Below are 21,927 nucleotides of genomic sequence, written 5' to 3' on the forward strand. Positions count from 1 at the left end.
TTTAGGCGGGAAAAGGATCGACAAAAATAACATTCAAGATAATATTGTTCGTGAAGAATATGAACTTTTTTTTCTTCCATGTTTTGTGAAGTAAAATTTAGCCCGATTTAGAGTTTAGGGTTTAGGGTTTGGTGTTTTGGGTTTATTTCGTAAACCCAAAACACCAAACCCTAAACTCTAAACCGTTCGTGTTAAAAACTCAATCTAAATCCTAAATCTAAACCCTAAATCTAAACCCTAAACCCTAAATTTCTAAACCCTAATATCTAAACCCTATAAACCCTAATATCTAAATCCCAATAGCTAAAACCTCAATATACGCTCGAAAAACGCGATAATTATTATATATTACTTCTTCGAGCGTTTTCCCGCCAAAATAAAAACATTTATCACAAAGTGTCTCTACTAAATGTTCATATTTTCATCTCATCTATAATGTTTGTGAACAAAGTTTTTTCAAAAAACGAAAAAAAAAAGTTTTTGCTTCCCCCCGCTTCCCCCCGCTTCCCCCCGATTGGTTACTTCCCTCTTGATCCTACCACCTCCCCCTTCCCTAAATTATAAATTATAACCACAGGAGTGGTATAACTTGATTTAACTTATTATTTGGTATAACCACAGGAGTGGTAACTTAATGTTAAAACTTGACCTATTAAAAAGTGGTGAAATTCGTTGGATGTTCCAGGTTTACATTCATCTTAATGAAAAATAAATCCTCTTGTTGTCAAGGAGGTCTATCGGCGATGCCTCCGGGTTATCCGCATAGCGGGTGGTCGCCCGATATTAATCGATTCGCAAAGTAGACCGAAAACACATGTAAAAAAAAACTTATTATTTAGTGTAGCAAATGATCATTTTATACATTTTAAAAAAACTTTTGAATGTATTTTTGTATTTATTATTTATAATATATATCATATTAATATGAAGATTTATATTTATATTTTTATTTATTTAATATTTAATTATTTAATTATATAGTTTTTGCGAAAAGATAAATAATAACTATATAGAACCGACGACCTTTCATCTAAAATGAAAGTCAAAACAAGGATATACTACGTAACAAATAAAAACAACCAAACCGGCAACAAGGCTAGACAAAAAAAAAATAATAATAAAAAAAAGAATAACAACACCAACACGAACCAAGAAAAAACAAGAAGCAAACTAAACCGGGTCTCCACCTAACAAGAACTAAACCTACCAACACATAACAAATAAAGGATAACTAATGAGAAAAAACAAACAACAAACTAATATATACAATATTAATTCTCACCGTGGAAGTCCCCTAACTATCTCAGCTTCGATGGTAATTTGACATTTTATTTAATTTTTCTCCATTTTCTTTACAACCTTTTTTTCACTCCCTTTTCATTCATTTATTTTCCAACAAATTAGATGACGTATTACCTGAATAATATTGGGCCTTTTGGATTTTTTTTTAGGTGAACTTCAATTTATTTTATAGATTTTACGAGGTAAACGTCGGTTTATTTTGCTAACAAATTAGATGACATATTACCCCAATAATATTAGGCCATTTGAGTTTTTATGAACTTTCATTTATTGAATGGGTTTTTTCTGTAGAAGTCGGTTCATTTTTTAACAAATCAATGTATTTCTTGAATTAATTAATACACTGATCTCACCCACATTTTTTCAAACATTTTTTAAAGACATTGTTATTGACACAGTCACCACTCTCAGTGATATTATATTTTTGTTTCTTTGGAGAACTCACATTTCACACAATAACTATAAACATATTGTTAGTGAGTACTTATGAATTTTTTCCTAAGCTTAACTTTTAGGTATTGTTGTGACTATGCTTTGGGTTCTTTGGCAGTTTCGAAACGAAACTGTTTTTAATGAACCTTTTTTGTAATAGATTTAGCATTTTGGATTTTGTTAGATCTTTATCTCTTTTCGTTGGTTGAAAAATAGAGGCCATTTAGTATCTAATTGAAACTTATGGCTATGGTTATCTATGCCTTTGTAAAATCCTTTAGCGCGTTGCTAATGATCGTTTTTTAATAAAATTTCAGTCGTTGTTGCCGTTAAAAAATACGTGTATAAGTGTTCTTCATAAGCGGTCTCGTTGTTCCCAAGAAAAGGTGCTGACCACGAATCAACCACTAATCTTATTCGCAACCGGTGATATCTTGTGAGTCTTCAAAATCGTTTTGACGAGCTTTCCTTTTAAACGTACGATATCGATAGCTTTGCCCAATTTTAATGAAAATGAGTAGATTTTAAAAGAACTGTGAAATTTGGACGTGTCTTCACGATGATCGAGCCCGAGCGTACCAAATCCAAGACCAATACCAAAATCTCCTCCGAACATCCTTTGAACCGCATCTCCGAAACAGATCCAAAACATAGATCATCTTCGAAATCCCGCAAAACGAATAATCCATCGACACTCGACCCAATTCGACACCTTTTCCACGCGCGCAAACTTTGGGTTTTGCTGGATCTTTACAAGGCTGCTCTCTTTTCTTTCAACGAAAGCAAGCAGGAATAAAAGAGTAAAAAAAAAAAAAATAAATAAATAAAAGAAAAAAATTTCTGAAAAATAAAAGAGAACAAAACCTCGAGAGAAAGAGAGGGGTGGTTTCACTGCTACGTCAATGGCGGTTTAGGTTATTAATCATCAGCGTACTTCAATTTCTTGCACCTCTACTTTCTTCAATTTGTTGAATTTTGTTTTTAAGAAAAAAGAAAACCCTAATTTTACCATATCTTACTAAAAAGAATCATTTTCAAACCATTGCTTGTTCTGATTTCCTTGATTTGCCGGAGGTACTTCCGATGGGAGCGCCTGAGAAAACAGCCACTTCTAACAGTAATTCTATGCAGGTCAGCTCCACTCTTGCTTTATATATGCATATACATACTTATCTATATATATTATATATGTATATGTATATGTATATGTATGTATGCAATTAATAAATTATTCGTCTTAAAGTAATTCAGGTTCTTCATTTTATATATTCATATTAATTCTTTTGTTTCATGTTCAAGTTTTTGCAAACATTATAAGCCCTAGCTTAGTGTTATATGTATGCATAGGAGTAGGTTTTATAAGTCCAGTTAGCTGTTAGTTTTGGTTTCAATGCTGTAACATTATCTTTAGATGTATGCTTAAAAAGAGTATACATATATACTGTAATCATTACTGTTTGAGGATTAGCTTTGTTCCTGTATGTTTTGTGGTGATGGTTAGTAGCATATGCAAGTGTGGTTATGCTTTTAGGATGCAAAAATGAAACTCTGTTATTTCAAGACTTCAAGCAACTAGATTATAGTGACTTAGGTAAGTAAGTGAAGATATGAATGTATTTAAGTGAACAGCAAATGAAATTTGTAGACTGTGTTTGATTATTCAAATGCCATTGCTTCATCAGATTATGGCGGTCTTTTAAAGGTTATAATTAGTCAATCGGAACTTTTGTAAATTGTATTGAGGAGCTCATTTCGTAAAGTTTACAATTAGGCAATCCAAAATTATGTTTTTCAATGATAAATGATGTTGTGCAACATTTTAATGTTAAGTTCATGTTTATTTGATTTTATTGTATGATACCCACAGTTGGATAATAGTGGAGGTCTTTACTGCATTGGGTGCTGGTTAAAAATGAAACATAATTAAATGTTAACATGAAACACATTATGATAAAATGTGTTTGGTTTATTGGGAATCAAGTCCATGAATTTAGCCAAAACTCAAATTTAAGAGGGATGGTGGGTTTGAAAACCCATTCCCATTCGGACATCTCCAAGGTGATGCCCAAATTACAAACCAAGCACCCCTTATACCTTAAAAGTTGTGCTTTACCTTTTATTGTCCGACTAGACCGAATCATTAATTTATTAACTGTTTACGAATGATCTATCTTTTTACCGGTGATATTGCCCTTTCTTTTTTGTTGGTAATAATTAGTTTGCTTGCATATGATAATTAGACCCATGTCAGGAGTTTGGAAGTCCTTCTAGTTGCCCTTTCGTTACTATTCATCTCATTTTTTTTTTTTTTTTTTTTTTTATCATGATGATCTTCGTAGTTGTATTTTGTGACCTTCATAGGCCGCATAGTTACTCTTTCACATCAACTTTCTTTTTAATCAAACCTCTTGTCTTTTAAAAAAACTCTTCAAAATGGTCGTTTGCATTTTCCTAATGTGAACTTAAATGAATCTACCTTCTTGCCCTTATACTAAATTGAGATTTATGATACCGATTTGCTAGAAACTGAACCAAAAATATATTGATCTGATGAAAAGAAATACGTTTTATTTTTCTACTTTCGAGAGGCCTTCTAAATTTACCTAATTTTGAGAGGTTGCAGTTTTGCCAAGATGAGTTGCTTTAGAAAGGTAGTTTCCCTTGGCTTCTTAAGTCCCCATTTGCGGGGTCGCTTCATTATGAAGATAATATTGCTACTTATTAATATCATTTATATACTCTCATTTCTTGTTTTGATCATGAAATAGTATCATTTTGATCTTAATATGCACAAGTCTAGCATATCAGTTTACTTCCGGTTAGCTTTTGCACCTTCTTTTGCACATATTTTGAGCTTGGCTCACTTCATCTGTAAGGCTTCTTGCCCACTTTAACAACTTTTGTGGATGTGGGCCGAGTCAAACAGGTTTGTGGTACAAGTATTTTTGCCACTGAAACTGTATGTCCCTGTATATATGTGTTCTTTCTTCAGTGGTAGTATTATTCTATGATTTACATGACATTGAAATTCCTGTAACCCTTTTTATACAGCGTGTAAAGGTATACCGGCTCAATACCGATGGAAAATGGGATGATCAAGGGACTGGTCATGTCACCATTGACTATTTGGAGGTTCGTTATTTTGAAGTCGGTACTTGCAATATCCTGCTTTGAGTAACTTTTTGAAACTCGCTTATTAAACTAATATATACATCAGAGATCTGAAGATTTGGGCTTGTTTGTTACTGATGAAGAAGACAATGAAACATTGCTTGTGCACCGCATTAGCTCAGATGATATATATAAAAAGCAAGAAGGTACTTCTAATTTTGAAAAAGACTCTGTTCTAACTATATTCTGCTCTGCTTATACTGGTTAGGGGTGTTCATCATCCTGTTTCTGAACAAGAACGTAAACATCCGTTAAGAACCGTTTATATGAAAATATAAAGTTGGGCATACATATATATATGAATATATTATTTGAAAAAATAAACTGAACTTGTAAGTACAACAAATTATTACTTTTAGAAAACAAAATGGTCTCGTTTTTGTTGCTGACCAGATAAATCAAATTGAAATCTAGTTTTTTGATAAACTCTAGTACTAAGAAGCTAACCAGAAAGCAATCTTGTAAGGACTTAAGAGCCGATAACTGAACCAAATGTAGCCGGTTTGGATAGGTGTAAACCTGTCTAGTTTTGTCATTTGGACTGACTTGTGCATTACAGGTGTGCACAAAACTGGCATTCGTGATGTGCTTTTGCTTATTAGATAAATGTTCTGACTTTTCTTATATGTGCTTCTTTTCGCTATATTAGATACAATAATCTCATGGAGGGACCCCGGGTTTTCAAGTGAACTTGCTCTTAGCTTTCAAGAGACTACAGGGTGCTCTTATATATGGTAAGCAACAAATAGGTGTTTATAATTTGTTTTAGTTTCTATGTACTTATGATTTGACGCTTCTACCTGCATTCACTGTGAATTCTTTTATCCAGGGATCATATTTGCAATGTGCAGCGGAATATACATTTTAATACCCTCAGCAGTAAGTGCTTGTGATTTAAACTTTAATGAGGATATTACTTTTTTCTTTGCCTTCTTGTTCGTCTTTGTCGTATTGGTAGTTCTGTACCGATTCAGGGAACAACTCAATCTATTGCTTTTGTTTTTCTTTGAATCTCAAATTGCCATTAAGTTGCCTGAATCTCAGTTTTGTAAATTTTACATTTGAATTAACGGGTACATGATAATTCACGTTAAGCTGCCATCTTCGTTTGATTCTGATTACTTCTTGCTTTGTGATCGGCACCTTGAGGTTTAACTTCAGATTTTGGCAAACTACCTTTATACTTAACAATGAATAGTGAATGTATTGTTGTCTTGTTTATTATAGAGGTGGCAAGTATCGGGCTATTTGTCTTGGAAACCTGTAATTTCGGGCAAGGTTGTAAAATTTGCTAATATGGGATAAATCGGCCTGAAACCCTATACGGATTAAACGGCCAAATCGGAGATTAAACGGATTGGATTTTTTATACATTTATATAATAAATTTCAAATTTATATGTTCAATTTAGAGGAAAACCATAAGCATAAACAAATATTAACTTTAACATAACTGTGAAATGGGTAAACAAAGATAAGGTTTTCTCTGATCCGTAAAGTAGAAAGTGTCTCTAGCCATAAGTGCAGCTTATACAAACTTATAATTAATTTTATGAAAGTGCTTCATCTACCTTGTAAATAATTTGTTGATTATTGGATGCCTACTTTAGTGCATCTCTGCTAGGTTAACTTACAATTGAGGCCTTTACGTGATTGATCCTTTTGACCTGAAGTCATATTAAACGTGTGTGTGCTTGTCAGCCAATGTACGAAGATTTAAGGCATAAGAGTTCTCTAATTACGTATGTTGTATTATTTATGTAAGAATTGTTGATATTCCATTATATTATTTGTTCAGATGAGGCCTATCATGGTGCTAACAGCGAGTTGAGGGAGTTGCCGGAAGTTGAACTGTCAACGCTTCCTTCAATACTTAAGGTCCAGGCTAATAATTCAACTACTTTTTTTTAATATATTTGAAAGTTATGTTAGTTGTCGGGATACTGTTCTTGGAAACAAAATCCTTTCTCAACAAGGGGTTGTTTTATATACACGATCGGGTGGTTTTGACTCAATAAAACTTTTGTTTTTTCAACATATATAACTGTTGTGGATTGAATATGATTTGAAATATATGACGTTGCAATAGTATCCAACTTTATTGAACAAAGGGATTTAGTTGGTTGTAGTTCTTTAAATACATTTTAGGCAACTTTCTATCCATTTTTTTTTTCACATTTGACCTGTTATTTCTTGAAGATGCAAAGAATTAAGTTAATTGGATTAGCATAACTATGTGTATGCTGTTCACCAAGCACCGTGTCTTCTGCATCATTCCTAACCCGTTATGACGGTTGTTTTTTTTCTTGTAGGTTGTGGTGGACAGTAGCATTACCGATCAGTTATGTGTGACAGAACTCATACTACATGATGTATGCAATTCTTAATTTCTTTCTCTCTGGATTTAAGTAATTTGCTTCTATTTTAGTTCAGGTTTTTGGGGCATGTGATGCCAGTGTATTTTTAAGATTTTGTGTAATATACATGGATTAGCAAACATGTTTGTAGATGTTTAACTTAAATGAAGTATCAGGAGAAAATCTGTGAACATCCTATAACATGCTGTATGTTATTAAATATTGCATGATGTGATATTGCCATCTATGTAAGTAAGATTTATCTATGTGCTTATTAAAGAATTATGAAGTGTTAATACGAGTAAAAGAAACCTAGACAGCTTAAACAAAACAAGATAGTGGTAAGAGAAGCAAAAGATATGCATAAGTGCAAGATAGTGTTAAGAGAAGCAAAAGATATACATAAGTGTTGTAAAGAACATCATATGGTACCTAATTCTGTTTAATGAATAATTGGCCTCAGTAGAGTTTAATGAATCTATAACCCGTGCAGCAAAAGTTTTTACAGAAGTTGATGGATTTATTCAGAGCGTGTGAAGATTTGGAGAATTATGATGGGCTTCACATAATATACAAAATTGTCCGAGGGATCAGTTAATAGCCCAGTTTATACTTTTTCATGATAAAGAGCAAGTCTTACATATTTGCCCAAGTGCTGACCTTAGTTTTTTTACTTTGCAGTTCTACTCAACAGTCCACCTATCTTTGAGAAAATATTTTCAGATGAGCTGATTATGGATATTATTGGATGTCTTGAATGTAAGTTGTACTTTTGATATTAGATGAGTCAAATGGGTGAAATATACCTGGAAAGGTAAAACGGTGATGCACCTACATGTGTATTACGAAAACATCCTGATTTACTTTACTCAAAAGTTGATATATTTATTGGAATACTTTTATTTATTTAATCACGTTTGAGACACTAATTCTATTTACAAAGTATAGATGATAATAGTTTCAGTCAAATACACCCTAGTTTAAATGGCTGAGCCCTCAGTTTTCTGGTCATAATTTGCAAGTGATGTTATCTTGTTTTAACATTAAGAAAATTTTTATAGTATGTAATATTTTTTATTATTTTTTTTAAGATTCTTTTGAGAAGATTTCAACATGTTGCTTCTCTGCAATCGTGTTTATTTCTTTTCACTACATGGATGATAATGAATTTGTCCTCTGAAATATAACTCAAGGTTGCTGGTTACCTTTCTTGTTTAGATGACCCCGATGCACCTCACATCCATCATCGCAACTTTCTTAAAGAACATGTGGTCTTCAAGGAGGTAGTTGATTCTGTTGAAAACTCTAATGATGATGAGAAACATAAACAATGTCTTTCAGTTTACTATCAATATAATATATATATTATATTTTTAATTTTTAATGCTAATTTTATTATATGCTGTAATATATCATTTATGCAGGCCATACCAATTAAGGATCCCCTAGCTTTGTCGAAGATACATCAAACATACAAAATCAGTTACCTCAAGGTACAATCTTGAATTTTACCTCATAGTTTAATACACGCGGGGTATCTAATGTATTGTTACATCTTTTAGGACGTTATTTTACCTAAAGTATTAGACGACGCCACAATCGCCAGTTTGAATTCTATAATTCACTCGAATAATGGAATGGTGAGGTTATTACATTTCACTTGTGCAATCTCGAACCTTTGTTGTTTCTGTCTGATATTTATATATATTGGTAGGTCGTGACTTTGTTGAAAGATGACAATGCCTTCATCAAGGAGTTGTTTAGCAAGTTAAAATCACCTTCTGTGGGTCCTGAATCCAAGACGAAGTTGGTATAAAAAGCTTCCTCATGCTATTATCTTTGATATTCTTCTAACTTATTCGACCCATTTCACTTTTGAATGCCTAGATTCAGGCTGTCTAATATCTCTAATGGCTGTGTAAGAGAGAAAACCTAACCGAAATATTAAACGGGCTGAAATGTAAATAAAAAACGTATTGCTAGAGCCTCCTGATTCATTTTACTCAAAAAACTTTTTAATCATATTGAGACACTTGTATATGCACAAATGTTTGAAATTCTGGACACTCTACATTGGGTCAACATAACTTGACTTGGCCTGTTTGGACCTGTACAATAAGTTACCTGTTACCAAACCCACCCCATGTTGCCACCTCTAGAGGCTATAATGATTAATTTTCGGTTAGGGCTGTGAATTTATATTCACTTGCCATTTTTATTACTCAATAATCAATCTGTATCTTGACTAGAAGGTGTGGTGTGTACCTGAGTTCTTAATGTGTATTAGTATTGTAGATTCTATAATAATATTTAAGTTTGTTTGTGATATAGGTATTTTTCTTGCAAGAGTTTTGTAATCTAAGCAAGAGCTTGCAAGTGGTCCAGCAACTTCGGCTCTTCAGGTACACTTTTCAATATCCTTTGAACTTAACTTCATATGTGTTTTCTGTCAACCTAACAAGGATCTGCATGCTTTGGCACTTTAGGGATCTTGTGACCGAAGGCATATTCAATGTTATAGCTGATATATTGAAGTCTCAAGATAATAAGCTCATTCTCATTGGGTAAACAATTCACATCTTTATTTTACTAAAGTGCTTTTTTCAAGTGTCATGTAACTTGGTACTTACGGTTGATAAGTATGATGGATGCAGGACAGACATCTTGATGCTTTTTGTGAGCCAGGATCCATCCTTGTTGCGATCATATGTTAGTCGGCAGGAAGGTGTCTCATTATTTGGGCTTTTGGTATGTAATGCATTATCTCTGCATTAATAGCGTTTCTGATTTTTTTGATGATGGAATAATGAGATTTTCACATGTTTTCGATAAAGGTGAAAGGTATGCTTAAAGATTTTGAGGATGACATGCATTGTCAGTTTCTTGAGATTATTCGTAGTCTTTTGGATACCTATGCTCCAGCAGGACAGGTTAGGGTACTCACTTTTTTCTCAAGCTTGTTCATTTAAATTTTCTGTTATTGACAATCTATCACATGTTAGTTTTTACTGGCGCATAACCAGATTTGGAATAAGTGATTATTGAAATAAGTTGTAAAGTCACTTGCAACTATTAATAACTTATAGCGCCCGACTTTTTGTTTTTTCAAATCACGGTAATTACTTTAAGAACCTACATCCAAAGAAACTGATAACGTCGACATAAAAATGCTGTGTACTTTTTTTCACGAATATTTTCAATGCTAAGCTTGACCATTGTATTTGGACTTGAGGACTTCTAGTAACTAGTGCGACAGTTATTGGTACAATTCTGTAAATAGTAAAACCCTTGTATCGAAACTCACAACAATCTCCCATATGTTCCCATTCCTATTGCGTTCCACACATATAAATATTTACATGTTAGAGTAGAGGTGGAAAGTGGGAAGATCAGGTAAGTTGGGCAACGAGTTTGGGTCATGGCGGGTTCGGCTGGGTTGGGCCGACACACAAGCACTATCATATCCATATTATAGCTTTTCTAAATAAAAAAATTTCTTCATATGATTAAAGAAAGTATGCTGTAACAAACAAAAATTCATACTTCTATTAAGAAGTTTGGAAGGTTTTATACAGATATAATTATGTTATCGATCGACTCGTTATTGATCAAACATAGACTAAATTGATCCATTAATACTTACAATGGCAGTCTGCACCTGTATTTTAATAGAGGCTATTACATTCCCCTTAAAACTTTTTTTTTCTCATCGATAATACTTCGCATTCAACTGTCGTTCTGATTTGTCTTATTTTTTTTTTCTTTTCTTTTTATTGCAGAGAGATGCTATCGTTGATATTTTCTATGAGAGGCATTTGGAGGAATTGCTCGATGTCATCACATCTTCATGTCCTTCATGTGACCCTGCCCAGGCTGTTCACGAGCTCACAAGATCCAATGGAAGTTATAAGAAAGAAATTGGTGCTAAGCCTGAAATACTTTTGAACATATATGACCTTTTATGCTTTTGCGTTTTGCAACATCCTACTAGGATAAAGTAAAGTACTGTTAACTCTGTGGGTTATAAATTTGGCTCAGAAATTGGGGTTGTAATTCACTCATCGTTTCTTGTTTTCAGGTCCAAATTTTTACTTAGTGGTGTAATGGATAAAGCTTTAAGTCTGACACGTAGAAAAGAAAATTTTCTTGTGGTTGCAGCTATTCGCTTCTTTAGGACACTAATTTCACTGAAAGTAAGTAAATTTATTCTGCTTCAAAGTTAATTGTCACACTAATTTCACTCACTAAGTTAGTTTCATTCCATCATTGTTACTTGCTATTAGATATTTCATGATTTGTGGAATGGGTAACGGCCCAAAAATAGGTTCAGTTGAAATAGATATATAGTACAGTCTAAATGGGCAGGCCAGATTGACATGCAGACACCCTTTTGTCCATATATAAATATCATGTAAATAAATTTGTGTTATTCATGATTACAAAACTATACTTACAGTTATAATTCAACCATGAATAAATTCAATCTAGTATGTTAGATGTAACTCTGTATAAAAAAGAATTTAGCTTTTCAATTCGCTTGACTCCTCCTTTTAGCTATTACACTATTTTAAATATTATCGACTCATTTTAAAGCTGAAATGCATCCCAAATTGGCCTATTTTTTAGTAAACGGGTTGAGTTGCCACCTTTAATTTCTATCATGGGTGGTATTCACCATAATTCATAGACGATAACTAATATTCTATTTTCACTCTCTTAGCATGTACCCGTGTGGTTTAATTGAATTGGTATATATGTTTAGTTTTAGCTTAGACTAATGTGATCTGGCCATTATATATAATATTGACATGCTTGCCGACTTTTAGGTCAAATATGTTCATGTAACAACTTTCAGACAATTGAATGTGGTAACCTTTTGTGATACTTTTTGCAGGATGAGCAACTCATGAGTCATATTGTAAAGAACAATCTATTTAAACCAATTATAAATGTTTTTGTTAGTAATGGAAATCGCTATAATCTACTGAACTCGGCAGTTTTAGAGCTCTTCGAGTTTATTCGTAAGGTACATATATTGTCGATACCTTACAATATGGCATATGGTTGGTATTGTTTGTTCTGATGACATGCAAACCTTACACAGGAGAGTTTAAAGATCCTACTCAAATATCTTATCGAAACATTTTGGGTCCAGCTGGTTAAATTTGATAGTTTACCCTCCATTCAGTCGCTTAAAGTTAGATATGAGCAGGTATGCCTATAAATTATTGCTGAATTGTCAATCATTCATGTTTAGAGGTGGCTGTTTCGACCCACATTAAGATAGATATGTGTTGATTTGAGTTATTCAATTGATAATGGGTCTGATTGGTCAAGCTAAATATTAATTAGTTAGGAAACATGGCCAAACGGGTGAAGCTAAAATATTAAAGCTAGATTTGATGGATTACCTATGTTTGTGCATGTTTAAGAATGTTGGTTTTTAAAAAGTTGGGTCTACAGGTCATGGAACAGGCAACTAACCAAACTGGCCCGTATGCGTTGAACACGAGAAAACGTGTAGATGAGCGTGCTCTTGAGAAAGAAGAAGAGGATTACTTCAACGAGGACAGGTTTGTTTTCCTTACATTGTGTACTCCCAGAATAAATTCAACGTCTAAGTTAGGACCAATTGTGTTAAAGTGTCTTGCATCAAAACCTAGATATGTCTACAGTGTTATCCCGAAATAAGAATGTTTGGTATGTATTTAGGTTTCTACTGCCTGCGATATGTCAAACGCCAACTGAATTTGAAGACATAATACAACCTTTAATCTTGTAAATCGTAGTATATATATAATAAATGTATCTTATACCAATAAAATGAGAAAGTGAGTATTTTTTTTTTTTAATTTAGGTTCTGCCGAAAAGAGAATGTAAGTTATTTAGGTGTTCCCATGTAATAAATTTGAGAGTGGTACATATTTAGTTTTTTGCTACCAGATTTATGTTCAACTACCATAAGATTCAGGCACTTGTTATTATGAATGGAAAAAAAAGGAGGTTTAAGTTGAATTTAGATTTTACTGAAAAGGTTATATAGGCCATTACTAATATAGATCTAGTTATTTTGAGATGGAAGCTGTGTATGTATTTCGGTTTTGACTACCAAATATTAGTTCAACACCTGCTAATTTTGGCATTATAATAGTGATGAAGAAGATTCCACGTCTTCCGCGATGCCTCGTACTACAAGGGTACGTGCTCAGCCCGCTCTTTCCAATGGATCACCTGCAAACTTGTCATTAAGGTAACTTTTTTTTTTCTTTTTTGATTGTCGGTATTTCAGTTGCAATTACAACAACAACAACAATACCCAATCCCGCATATGCGAGGTACGGGGGAGGTGAGATGTAGACAATCCTTCCTCTACCCTAGAGTAGAAGTCGTCCCTCTAACCACAAGTCGAGAAAAAAAAAAAAAAATTCTCCACCCGCAGAAAGAGAAAGGCATCCTCTCTCTACTCCAGGATAGAGAGATTGCTTCCGTGGGACCTCCGGCCAAAAAAAAAAAAAAAAAAAACCGACGCGAGAAAAACGGAGAAAGATAAAACATGACGCCATGAAAATGGTATAATCAGATTTCCATGGGTCATAGAGGCTGCCTGGAATTCGATTTAGGCTCTAAGCGGCTGCGAAGTCGCCAATAAATCGACGTTTGCTGTTGCCTCAATTAATAGAGCCAGACAATGTAATTACAAGCATTGGGACGAAAGCTGAAAAGGCATGCTAGGTGGAAGTTGTTGCGCAAGCAAGAGCCAACCACCCGTAACAGGCCAAACACCACTCATGCACCTTTACGGTAGACATCCCCGAAACCACACAACTAAATGAAAACCCCCCAAGTTCGGGAGCAAAGAAGGTCATCATCAGCCATAATGGTCCCAAGATGCACCGAACGATGCGAGACACCAAACACATACACGCATACATACATGAATGCATGCGTGTTTATATACGTACGTTCATATCAAGCCTACATACACCTATGAACCAAAACACGTACAAACAAGCGCAACATATATAAACACCTCTAGACAAATAAAAAACATACAAGCATACAAGGCTATGCATACTAAAACATGCATACCCAGACATCCATACATACATTATACATACCTAGGTCACTTAAAAGGGAGATACATAGACAACCGTACCAGATGTAGTATTTTTTGGACTTACAGTGTCTAAGTTGATATCCTTTGTTACTTCTTACTATCACTTCATAATCAAATTAACATCCCACAAGCATACAAGGCTATGCATACTAAAACATGCATACCCAGACATCCATACATACATTATACATACCTAGGTCACTTAAAAGGGAGATACATAGACAACCGTACCAGATGTAGTATTTTTTGGACTTACAGTGTCTAAGTTGATATCCTTTGTTACTTCTTACTATCACTTCATAATCAAATTAACATCCCACAAGATTTTTATGTATTTTTCTTTAATTTCGTTAAAATTTTTTAAATTTGTCATGGCTGTATTAATTTTTTTAAATATCTGGTTATAATTTGATTTTTTAGTACCAAATGATAGTCAAGTCTTTAACTTATCCTCTGTTGGACATCTTTTTTTAGATCTAGGCCTGGTGGACTTGTTGACTATGAAGACGACGATGATGATGAAGATTACAAGCCACCACCAAGGAACAAGCCTGAAGAAGATGAAGGAACTTTAGAGTTGAGATTAAAAAGAAAGTTTTCAGGTTCCAAACAAGAACCTGAATTGGTTAAGAAACAAAGATTGGTAGGTAAAAATCCCAAGTCAAAAGAAAGTGTGTTTGCTACATTGTGTTCTACTCTAAGTAAAGCCGTATTACCTTCAAAGAAAACAACTGCCACAAACGCCCTTAATTCTCAAGAAATCAATCAAGAACCTAATGAAAAGAGTCTTGAAGATAAAGGCGATACTAGTGTAAATGAGGAAAAAGAAGCAAATAAAGATAAAGACGGTGTAAAAGCTATTCCAGAAATGGCTGTGAACGGATCATGAGTTTAAGTTGTGCCACTCGGCATTTTATATGTCAATCTGCATAATTCACCTGCATTTGGTGGAAGAAGCAATATTAGTCCGTGGTGCTGTACAGTATGGCGGAAAATAGTGAAACATTTTGTTATTGATATTCCAATTAATGGTGGGAGAGGATACTGTACAGTAGCCATTGCAATGATGGAGGTGACGGTTGTGGCGGTTCTACCATACTTTTAAATTACCAGTCAGGTAATAAGTGTTGATGCTTTTTTTTTCCTAATGTGTAACGTTATATACTCATGTTAACGGTGCCCTTGACAATCGTACATGGTATTCAATTTGATTAGCAATTAATTGATGCTAGTATATTTAAGCTGGAAAAGAAGTTTTCATACTTTAATATTTGTTTTAATTACTCAATATACTAGAAAAGGCCATGGTTTAGTGACAAAAATCCCTCATATTATTGTTCATCAGCAGACACATTTTGGTTATTATTAGTCAATATGCTAACGCTCTGTTCTCGAGGTTTTTTTTTTTTTTTTTTTTTTTTTTAAGTGGAAAGGAATGGGAAGAAATGGGGTGGAGAGAATAATGAAGGAAATGAATTTAATATAATATATGTTAAGTGTATTCTTGAGTCGGACGGAAAGTGAAAGAAAGGAAAGGAAACTAATTACTTTTTTATATTATATAACAAATATTAGTTAAATTTTTAATATGTAAATATAATATTTATTATATTATAATAATAATAATAAAATAATAAGCAATAACAAGTAAAAGGGGCATGATTCTCACACACACTTTTTTGATCCTCACACACCAATTGAGTATTATTAAAAGAGTAAAAGGTTAAAATAGGTGGATCCTCACACACACACTTTTTTCATCGAGCTATTCGGCGCGCGGTTTCGGGGCGCGTTTTCTGTAACGACCCGTCAAAATCGCTATTGACGCGGCACGTTAATCATTGATTCCACAGTGAGGTTTTGACCTCTATATGATATGTTTTGATAAAATATTGCATTCATTAAAATAAGTGACTTTCTAAACATAGAAAGTTATAAGCATGTGGGCGAGTGCTTAGGTATAAGCAAATCCCCAAAATACATAAGTCTTTATTTTACAGGTTGTCATCACAGTCAATTTATTTATTACACAACGTGGTTTTGTTTCGAATGCAATAAACTTTTTACAAAGCATGAGAGACTCCATGCAGCCAACAAGCACATCACATCGGAAGCAGTCTAAGGACCTGAGAATAAAACATGCTAAAAAGGTCAACACGAATGTTGGTTAGTTATAGGCTTAATTGCTCGAGTCATAAGTATATAAAGATAGACCACAAGATTTCATCAAAAGTTTATCAATAGATTCTACATAACAGAGCATCCTGGTAACTAAACTTAACGCTATAATGATAATTACCCTATTCATTTTAATACACGCAAACCATGTCATAAACTCAAATAACATACGTCCGTTAAAAGGCTAGCGCTCTAGCTCGGACGGGGATGTCAAGCCCTATGGATCCATATACAATTATTCGCGCCCACCAGTCCATATCCTATGTACTGGCAGCTACTAGTTACCAAAGCTAAGGGATTTTCGGTTTAACTCAGTGTAGAATTTAGTATGTACTTGTGTCCATTGCGTTTAAAATAAATTGCATGTATTCTCAGCCCAAAAATATTTAAAGTATTTAAAAAAGGAGACTATAAACTCACGGTTCAATATTGAGATTCAATATTGTAGGCAAATTGAGTAGACGTAATGATGGTAGACGACTGTATGGTTGGCCTTGGATTCAAGAACAATACCCCGAACAATCCTCAATATTTTCTTAGTTTAAAACGGTTTGAAACCCGAATTAAAAACACCCTCGTATATACCTTATTATTATTAAACTTAAATTTAAAATTATAATTATAATATAAATATAAATATAAATATAAATATAAATATAAATATAAATATAGAGAGAAAGAGTGAGATTGAATTATGGTGTACATAAATCGTCGATCAGAGGCTGGCTTTTATAGGCATATTTACTGAATTTGGTCCTCATGCGATCGCATGGGCTTTTGGCGATCGCATGGCTAGTCTGGCCAGCTCACTTTGTTTTGTTTGCTAGTTCGTCGACATAATATATTACTGTAGCAAATAGTATTTTTGGTCCCCATGCGATCGCATGGGCTTTTGATGTATCTGCCATGCGGTCGCATGGCTAGTCTAGCCAGCTCACTTTGTTTTGTTTGCTAGTTCGTCGACATAATATTTACTGTAGCAAATAGTGTTTTACTTGTACATCTTATATATATATATATATATATATATATATATATATATATATATATATATATATATATATATATATATATATATATATATATATATATATATATATAATTGTTCGTGAATCGTCGAGAGCAGTAAAAGGTAATTGAATATATGAAACAGTTCTAAAATTTTGAGACTCAATCTAACAGACTTTGCTTAACGTGTCAAAATAATAAATCGTATAAAGAATTGGTTTAAATAAGTCGAAATTTTCCGGGTCATCACATTTTCAGAGAGCGTTTTCGACGCGCATTTTTGAGTCGCGTTTTCGGTCAGCGTTTTCGGGTCGCGTTTTCGATCCGCATTTTCAGGTCGCGTTATCGTGGCGCGTTTCGAGTCGCGTTTTGAGACGTTTTTTCGCGGATCGAGTCCCTTTTTTGGTGCGCGTTTAAGTGTCGCGTTTTCAAAGCGTGTTTACGGAGCGCGTTTTCGGCTCAAGTTTTCGTGAAGCGTTTTCGCGGGCAGCCCAGAAATGCGGGTTTTCGTGGGCCGTCCGGAAACGGGCGTTTTCGCGGGCTCCCGGAAACGCCGCTTTCGCAGGGCGCCCGAAAACGCGCGATTTCGCAGGGCGCCCGGAAACGCGGGTTTTCGCGGGCTGTCCGGAAACGCGCGTTTTCGCGGGCCGTCTGGAAACGCGCGTTTTCGCCGGGCGCCCGGAAACGCGCGTTTTCGCCGGGCGCCCGGAAACGCGCGTTTTCGCCGGGCGCCCGGAAACGCGCGTTTTCGCGGGCCGTCCGGAAACTCGCGTTTTCGCGGGCCGTCCGGGAACGCGCGTTTTCGCGGGCGCCCGAAAACGCGAGTTTTTGCGGGCGCCCGAAAACGCGAATTTTCGCGGGCGCCAGGAGATGCGCGTTTTCGCGCGCGCTTGGATACACGCGTTTTCGCAGCGCACTCGGAAAAACGCATTTTCGCAGCGCATACGACACACGCGATCTCGCAGCACGTCCGAAAACGCGCGATCTTGCAACGCACCCGAAAACGCTCTTTTTCACAGCAGAAAACGCGCGTTTTCGACACGCGTTCTCAAATCACGAATCTAATTTTTTTTTTTTTTTAAAGTGAGTCTGGAAATGAACACAAAATTTAGAAACGTAATTCTTTTTATAACTTTTTAATTATTTCATAAAATGAAATTCAATTCAATTTCATGTAAAATAGAACACATTTTTCACATTCCACAGAATTTATCAATTCCAATTCCTTTGGATTCCAATTCCTTTGACACATTCCATTCCATCAAAAACATTCCACGAGCCAAACCGGGCCTAAGATTACGAATTCGAGAATTAAGAATCTACATCAATCCGGTATTCTCTTCCATGCTCTCCATCATATTCATGGCCCGAAGACACTAATTAAATTTGGTACGGAGTATGATTTTTTGTTATGCTTCAATTGTTTTTTTGTCCTGAATGTAATTAAGAATTAATGATTATCTAATACTTTCTTAGGGTATGCTTGGCTGATTTGTACATCTATCTAAATCTATTTAGAAATTTTTGGATTTATAATATAAAGCACCATAATAAATACCTTTTAAGTTTTGATCTTATACTCATCAATAACGGGGAGCAATTTAACTATGAGATCAATAATATTCCGAACTGAATGTAGACACCGACCCCCACTTCGTATGCTGATGCGTAATTATCGATGTGGAAACAAGAAACTAATTCAATTTTTTTCACCAAAGAATGATTTCTTGCAATATGATAAGTTTACAATGACGTCCTTTAATATCCATGATTATTAATTATTGATTATTAACGGAAGGGGACTTTAATGTGGCCAATTCATCCGATTATATGTCTCTTCGCTTAGGAGTTCGTCACCTAGGGGTTTTACTCGCTAGTGGGGATCCAATATGATTGTCGCTAGAGAGTTTTCCTTTACGAACCTAAAAAATAAAAGAAATATATTGACGATTAATTTTTTTAATTATTTAGGACTCAACATCATAAATAAATGTTAGTTCTTTTTCCTGACCCCTCTAAAAAACCCAAAAAAATCTGATAAACCGGGATCACGGCATAAGAAATGATTGGATTTATGTTTGAAAAATTAATATTGTGTTTTAGATAATTATAATTAATAACTAGTGAACTATAGCAAACTATTTATACATTAATAGTGTTTAAATTTGACAATGTTATTTGATAACTCAATAATGTAATAAACAGTTGTTTTTTGGTGTTTAGTAAATGTGATTAGTACATAACTAAAAGCACACGGTGTGGTGGATGTCACCCCGGCAACGGTTGTCCCACTGACCGTCGCCCCACACCCCGCCGGCGTCGGGGTTGCGTCGGTAGTGCCGGCGTCGCTGCCAAGACTTCGGTGCTTGGTTGTTTTGTGGGCTCCGTTTTCAAAATTGTATCCGTTACCTAATTTTTTTTTATTTTTTTTATTCATCCCTATATATAACCCATCAATTTCATTATTTACACACACAACAAATATTCTACAATCTACATCATTTAACAAAAAAAAAAAAATTCCTTTCTCCTTCACAAAAAAAATATGGCCAATCGTTGCTTGATCAACCTCGACGTGCACTACAACGGCGAGCTATCCGATAACCGCCAATATTGGCTCGACGGGTACACACAATCGTTCGAAGCTCTAGATGTTACCGGCTTCGATGTAGAACGTGTTGTAAGCTTTATACGCGATATGGTAGATTGCGAAGCCGCCGGCGTTTGGTACTGTGACGAGGTCACGGATTTGTTCAAGGAATTTCAAACCGAAGCCGTGTGGGAACGAATGGTCGGAAAGGCCAAACTGAAGAACAAACGTATCACGTTGTACTGTAGGAACGTGTGGAGCCTTCCGGCTTCGAACGGTCGAGACGATGATACGTCTTCGCATGAATCCGGATCTCCCACTCGCTATGGCCGTTAAATTGTTGTTATTTTTAATAAGTAATTTTTAGAATTTAATAAGTAAGTTTAGGATTAATAAGTAATTTTAGGACTTTTTTTAATAACTTTTAATTTTAGGTTTTTAATTGTAATCGTTTTAGGATTTTTTTTTTTTTTTTAATAAAAGTGTATTTTAGGACCTTTAATGTATTTTTAAATTTAATATTTGTTCGTATTTTTATTAATTCTATTTAATAATGTGTTAAAAATATATAAGAAATTACTTATTAAAAATAATTGGTGAACCCTATCTTCTCTCTCCAAGACACTGAACTGATATTCTTCCCAATTCCCCTGTTTTTTCACCAGTGTCAGTTTTCAGTGTTAGTCCAGTCAGCGTCCAGTCATCAACAAGACACTGAACTAACACTAAACTGACGCGTCACCACACCCAGTGCTCTAAGAATGTAATTAAGGATAATATTAAAAGAGAAACGAGATAGATTGTCATATTTTGCTACACTATACAGACTTGCTTTTTTAGTCAATGTTTGACGGTATTCGATGAGCCTTTCAATCAAAGAGGTGGGGGGGGGGGGGGGGGGGTGGGGTGGGGGGTTGGTTGTGAAGCTCCATCGTGATCATATTCGTGGATAAATTCGAGTAAGGTGTATGAGTTTTTGTCCGAAAGAAAATAGACTTGGCTTTTCAATTTTCATATGTTGAGTTTCTGAAATTTTAGTTAATTGTTTTTTGTTTTCTTATCTTGTCGAATATTTTATTTATATTATTAATGATTTAAAAGTAAATGTAAATCCAAACAGCACTTTAGTTGCCATATTTATATACTTTAAATCACGCCATTCACGTTGCCAGTGCTACAAAATACGAATACCCAAAACTCTTTGCTTAAATTATTATTTATTATATATATTAAAAATTACTCCATACATGACAAAAAATGTCTATATTATTTGGGAGTCATAATAATTAAAATGATCCTAACAAGGATATTTGCATCTACAAATCTTTTGTGAAATGCATACACCATGAGCACCAATCCCTCTTCTAACTTGGCATTCTACATCACAATTGGGCTGAGAACAGTGTTCAAACTCGGTAGTATCTTCACAAGCATCACCAATTATTATCTCTGTCCCTATAATATACACAAATCATATAACATTAATTAACAAATCATTATAACGGCATTTTTTTCATTGATCGTATTGATTAAAGATATAATAAATATATATATATATATATAATGATAGAATATTATATCGATAAATATAAACATTGAGCTACAAATTAATTGAAAGTTGAAACTTACCGCAAATTGTTAGTATGAGCAAAAGAGTAACATATAGCTTGATGGAGGTCATCATTGTTACTTTAAGATTTTAGATTACGAAATTATGGATGAATTTGCCTGCTAAGTGGTTTAAGAATGGAGAATTTATAGAGAACAAAAAGT

General features: G+C 34.4%; 1 protein-coding gene across 2 annotated transcripts; it reads left to right on the forward strand.

The window, feature by feature from the left end:
- Window positions 1–2,570: 2,570 nt before the first annotated feature.
- LOC139858456 (uncharacterized) lies at window positions 2,571–15,676 on the forward strand. 2 transcript variants are annotated; one of them, XM_071847306.1, is made up of 24 exons: window positions 2,571–2,865; window positions 4,786–4,866; window positions 4,952–5,051; window positions 5,555–5,639; window positions 5,735–5,784; window positions 6,703–6,782; window positions 7,217–7,276; window positions 7,755–7,854; window positions 7,943–8,020; window positions 8,480–8,544; window positions 8,686–8,754; window positions 8,824–8,901; window positions 8,976–9,071; window positions 9,593–9,663; window positions 9,748–9,825; window positions 9,916–10,009; window positions 10,096–10,197; window positions 11,041–11,258; window positions 11,340–11,454; window positions 12,156–12,287; window positions 12,366–12,473; window positions 12,725–12,834; window positions 13,413–13,511; window positions 14,853–15,676. In XM_071847306.1, the coding sequence occupies exons 1-24, from the start codon at window positions 2,818–2,820 to the stop codon at window positions 15,265–15,267; spliced, it is 2,532 nt and encodes an 843-aa protein (XP_071703407.1). In that variant the 5' UTR covers window positions 2,571–2,817; the 3' UTR covers window positions 15,268–15,676. The 2 variants fall into 2 exon arrangements, with proteins under 2 accessions (XP_071703407.1, XP_071703408.1); XM_071847307.1 differs by having other exon boundaries at window positions 10,096–10,191.
- Window positions 15,677–21,927: the final 6,251 nt, after the last annotated feature.

The sequence above is a fragment of the Rutidosis leptorrhynchoides genome, chromosome 7, assembly GCF_046630445.1.
Source record: "Rutidosis leptorrhynchoides isolate AG116_Rl617_1_P2 chromosome 7, CSIRO_AGI_Rlap_v1, whole genome shotgun sequence".
Classification (NCBI taxonomy): Eukaryota; Viridiplantae; Streptophyta; class Magnoliopsida; order Asterales; family Asteraceae; genus Rutidosis; species Rutidosis leptorrhynchoides.

What these genes read in the sequence shown, in the direction of transcription:
- LOC139858456 (XM_071847306.1), top strand. Translation starts at nt 2,818, where the DNA reads ATGGGAGCGCCTGAGAAAACAGCCACTTCTAACAGTAATTCTATGCAG. An exon ending in AATAAGCTCATTCTCATTGG is followed by an intron (nt 9,826 to 9,915) that starts GTAAACAATTCA and finishes TGATGGATGCAG; the next exon opens with GACAGACATCTTGATGCTTT. An exon ending in GGACACTAATTTCACTGAAA is followed by an intron (nt 11,455 to 12,155) that starts GTAAGTAAATTT and finishes TACTTTTTGCAG; the next exon opens with GATGAGCAACTCATGAGTCA.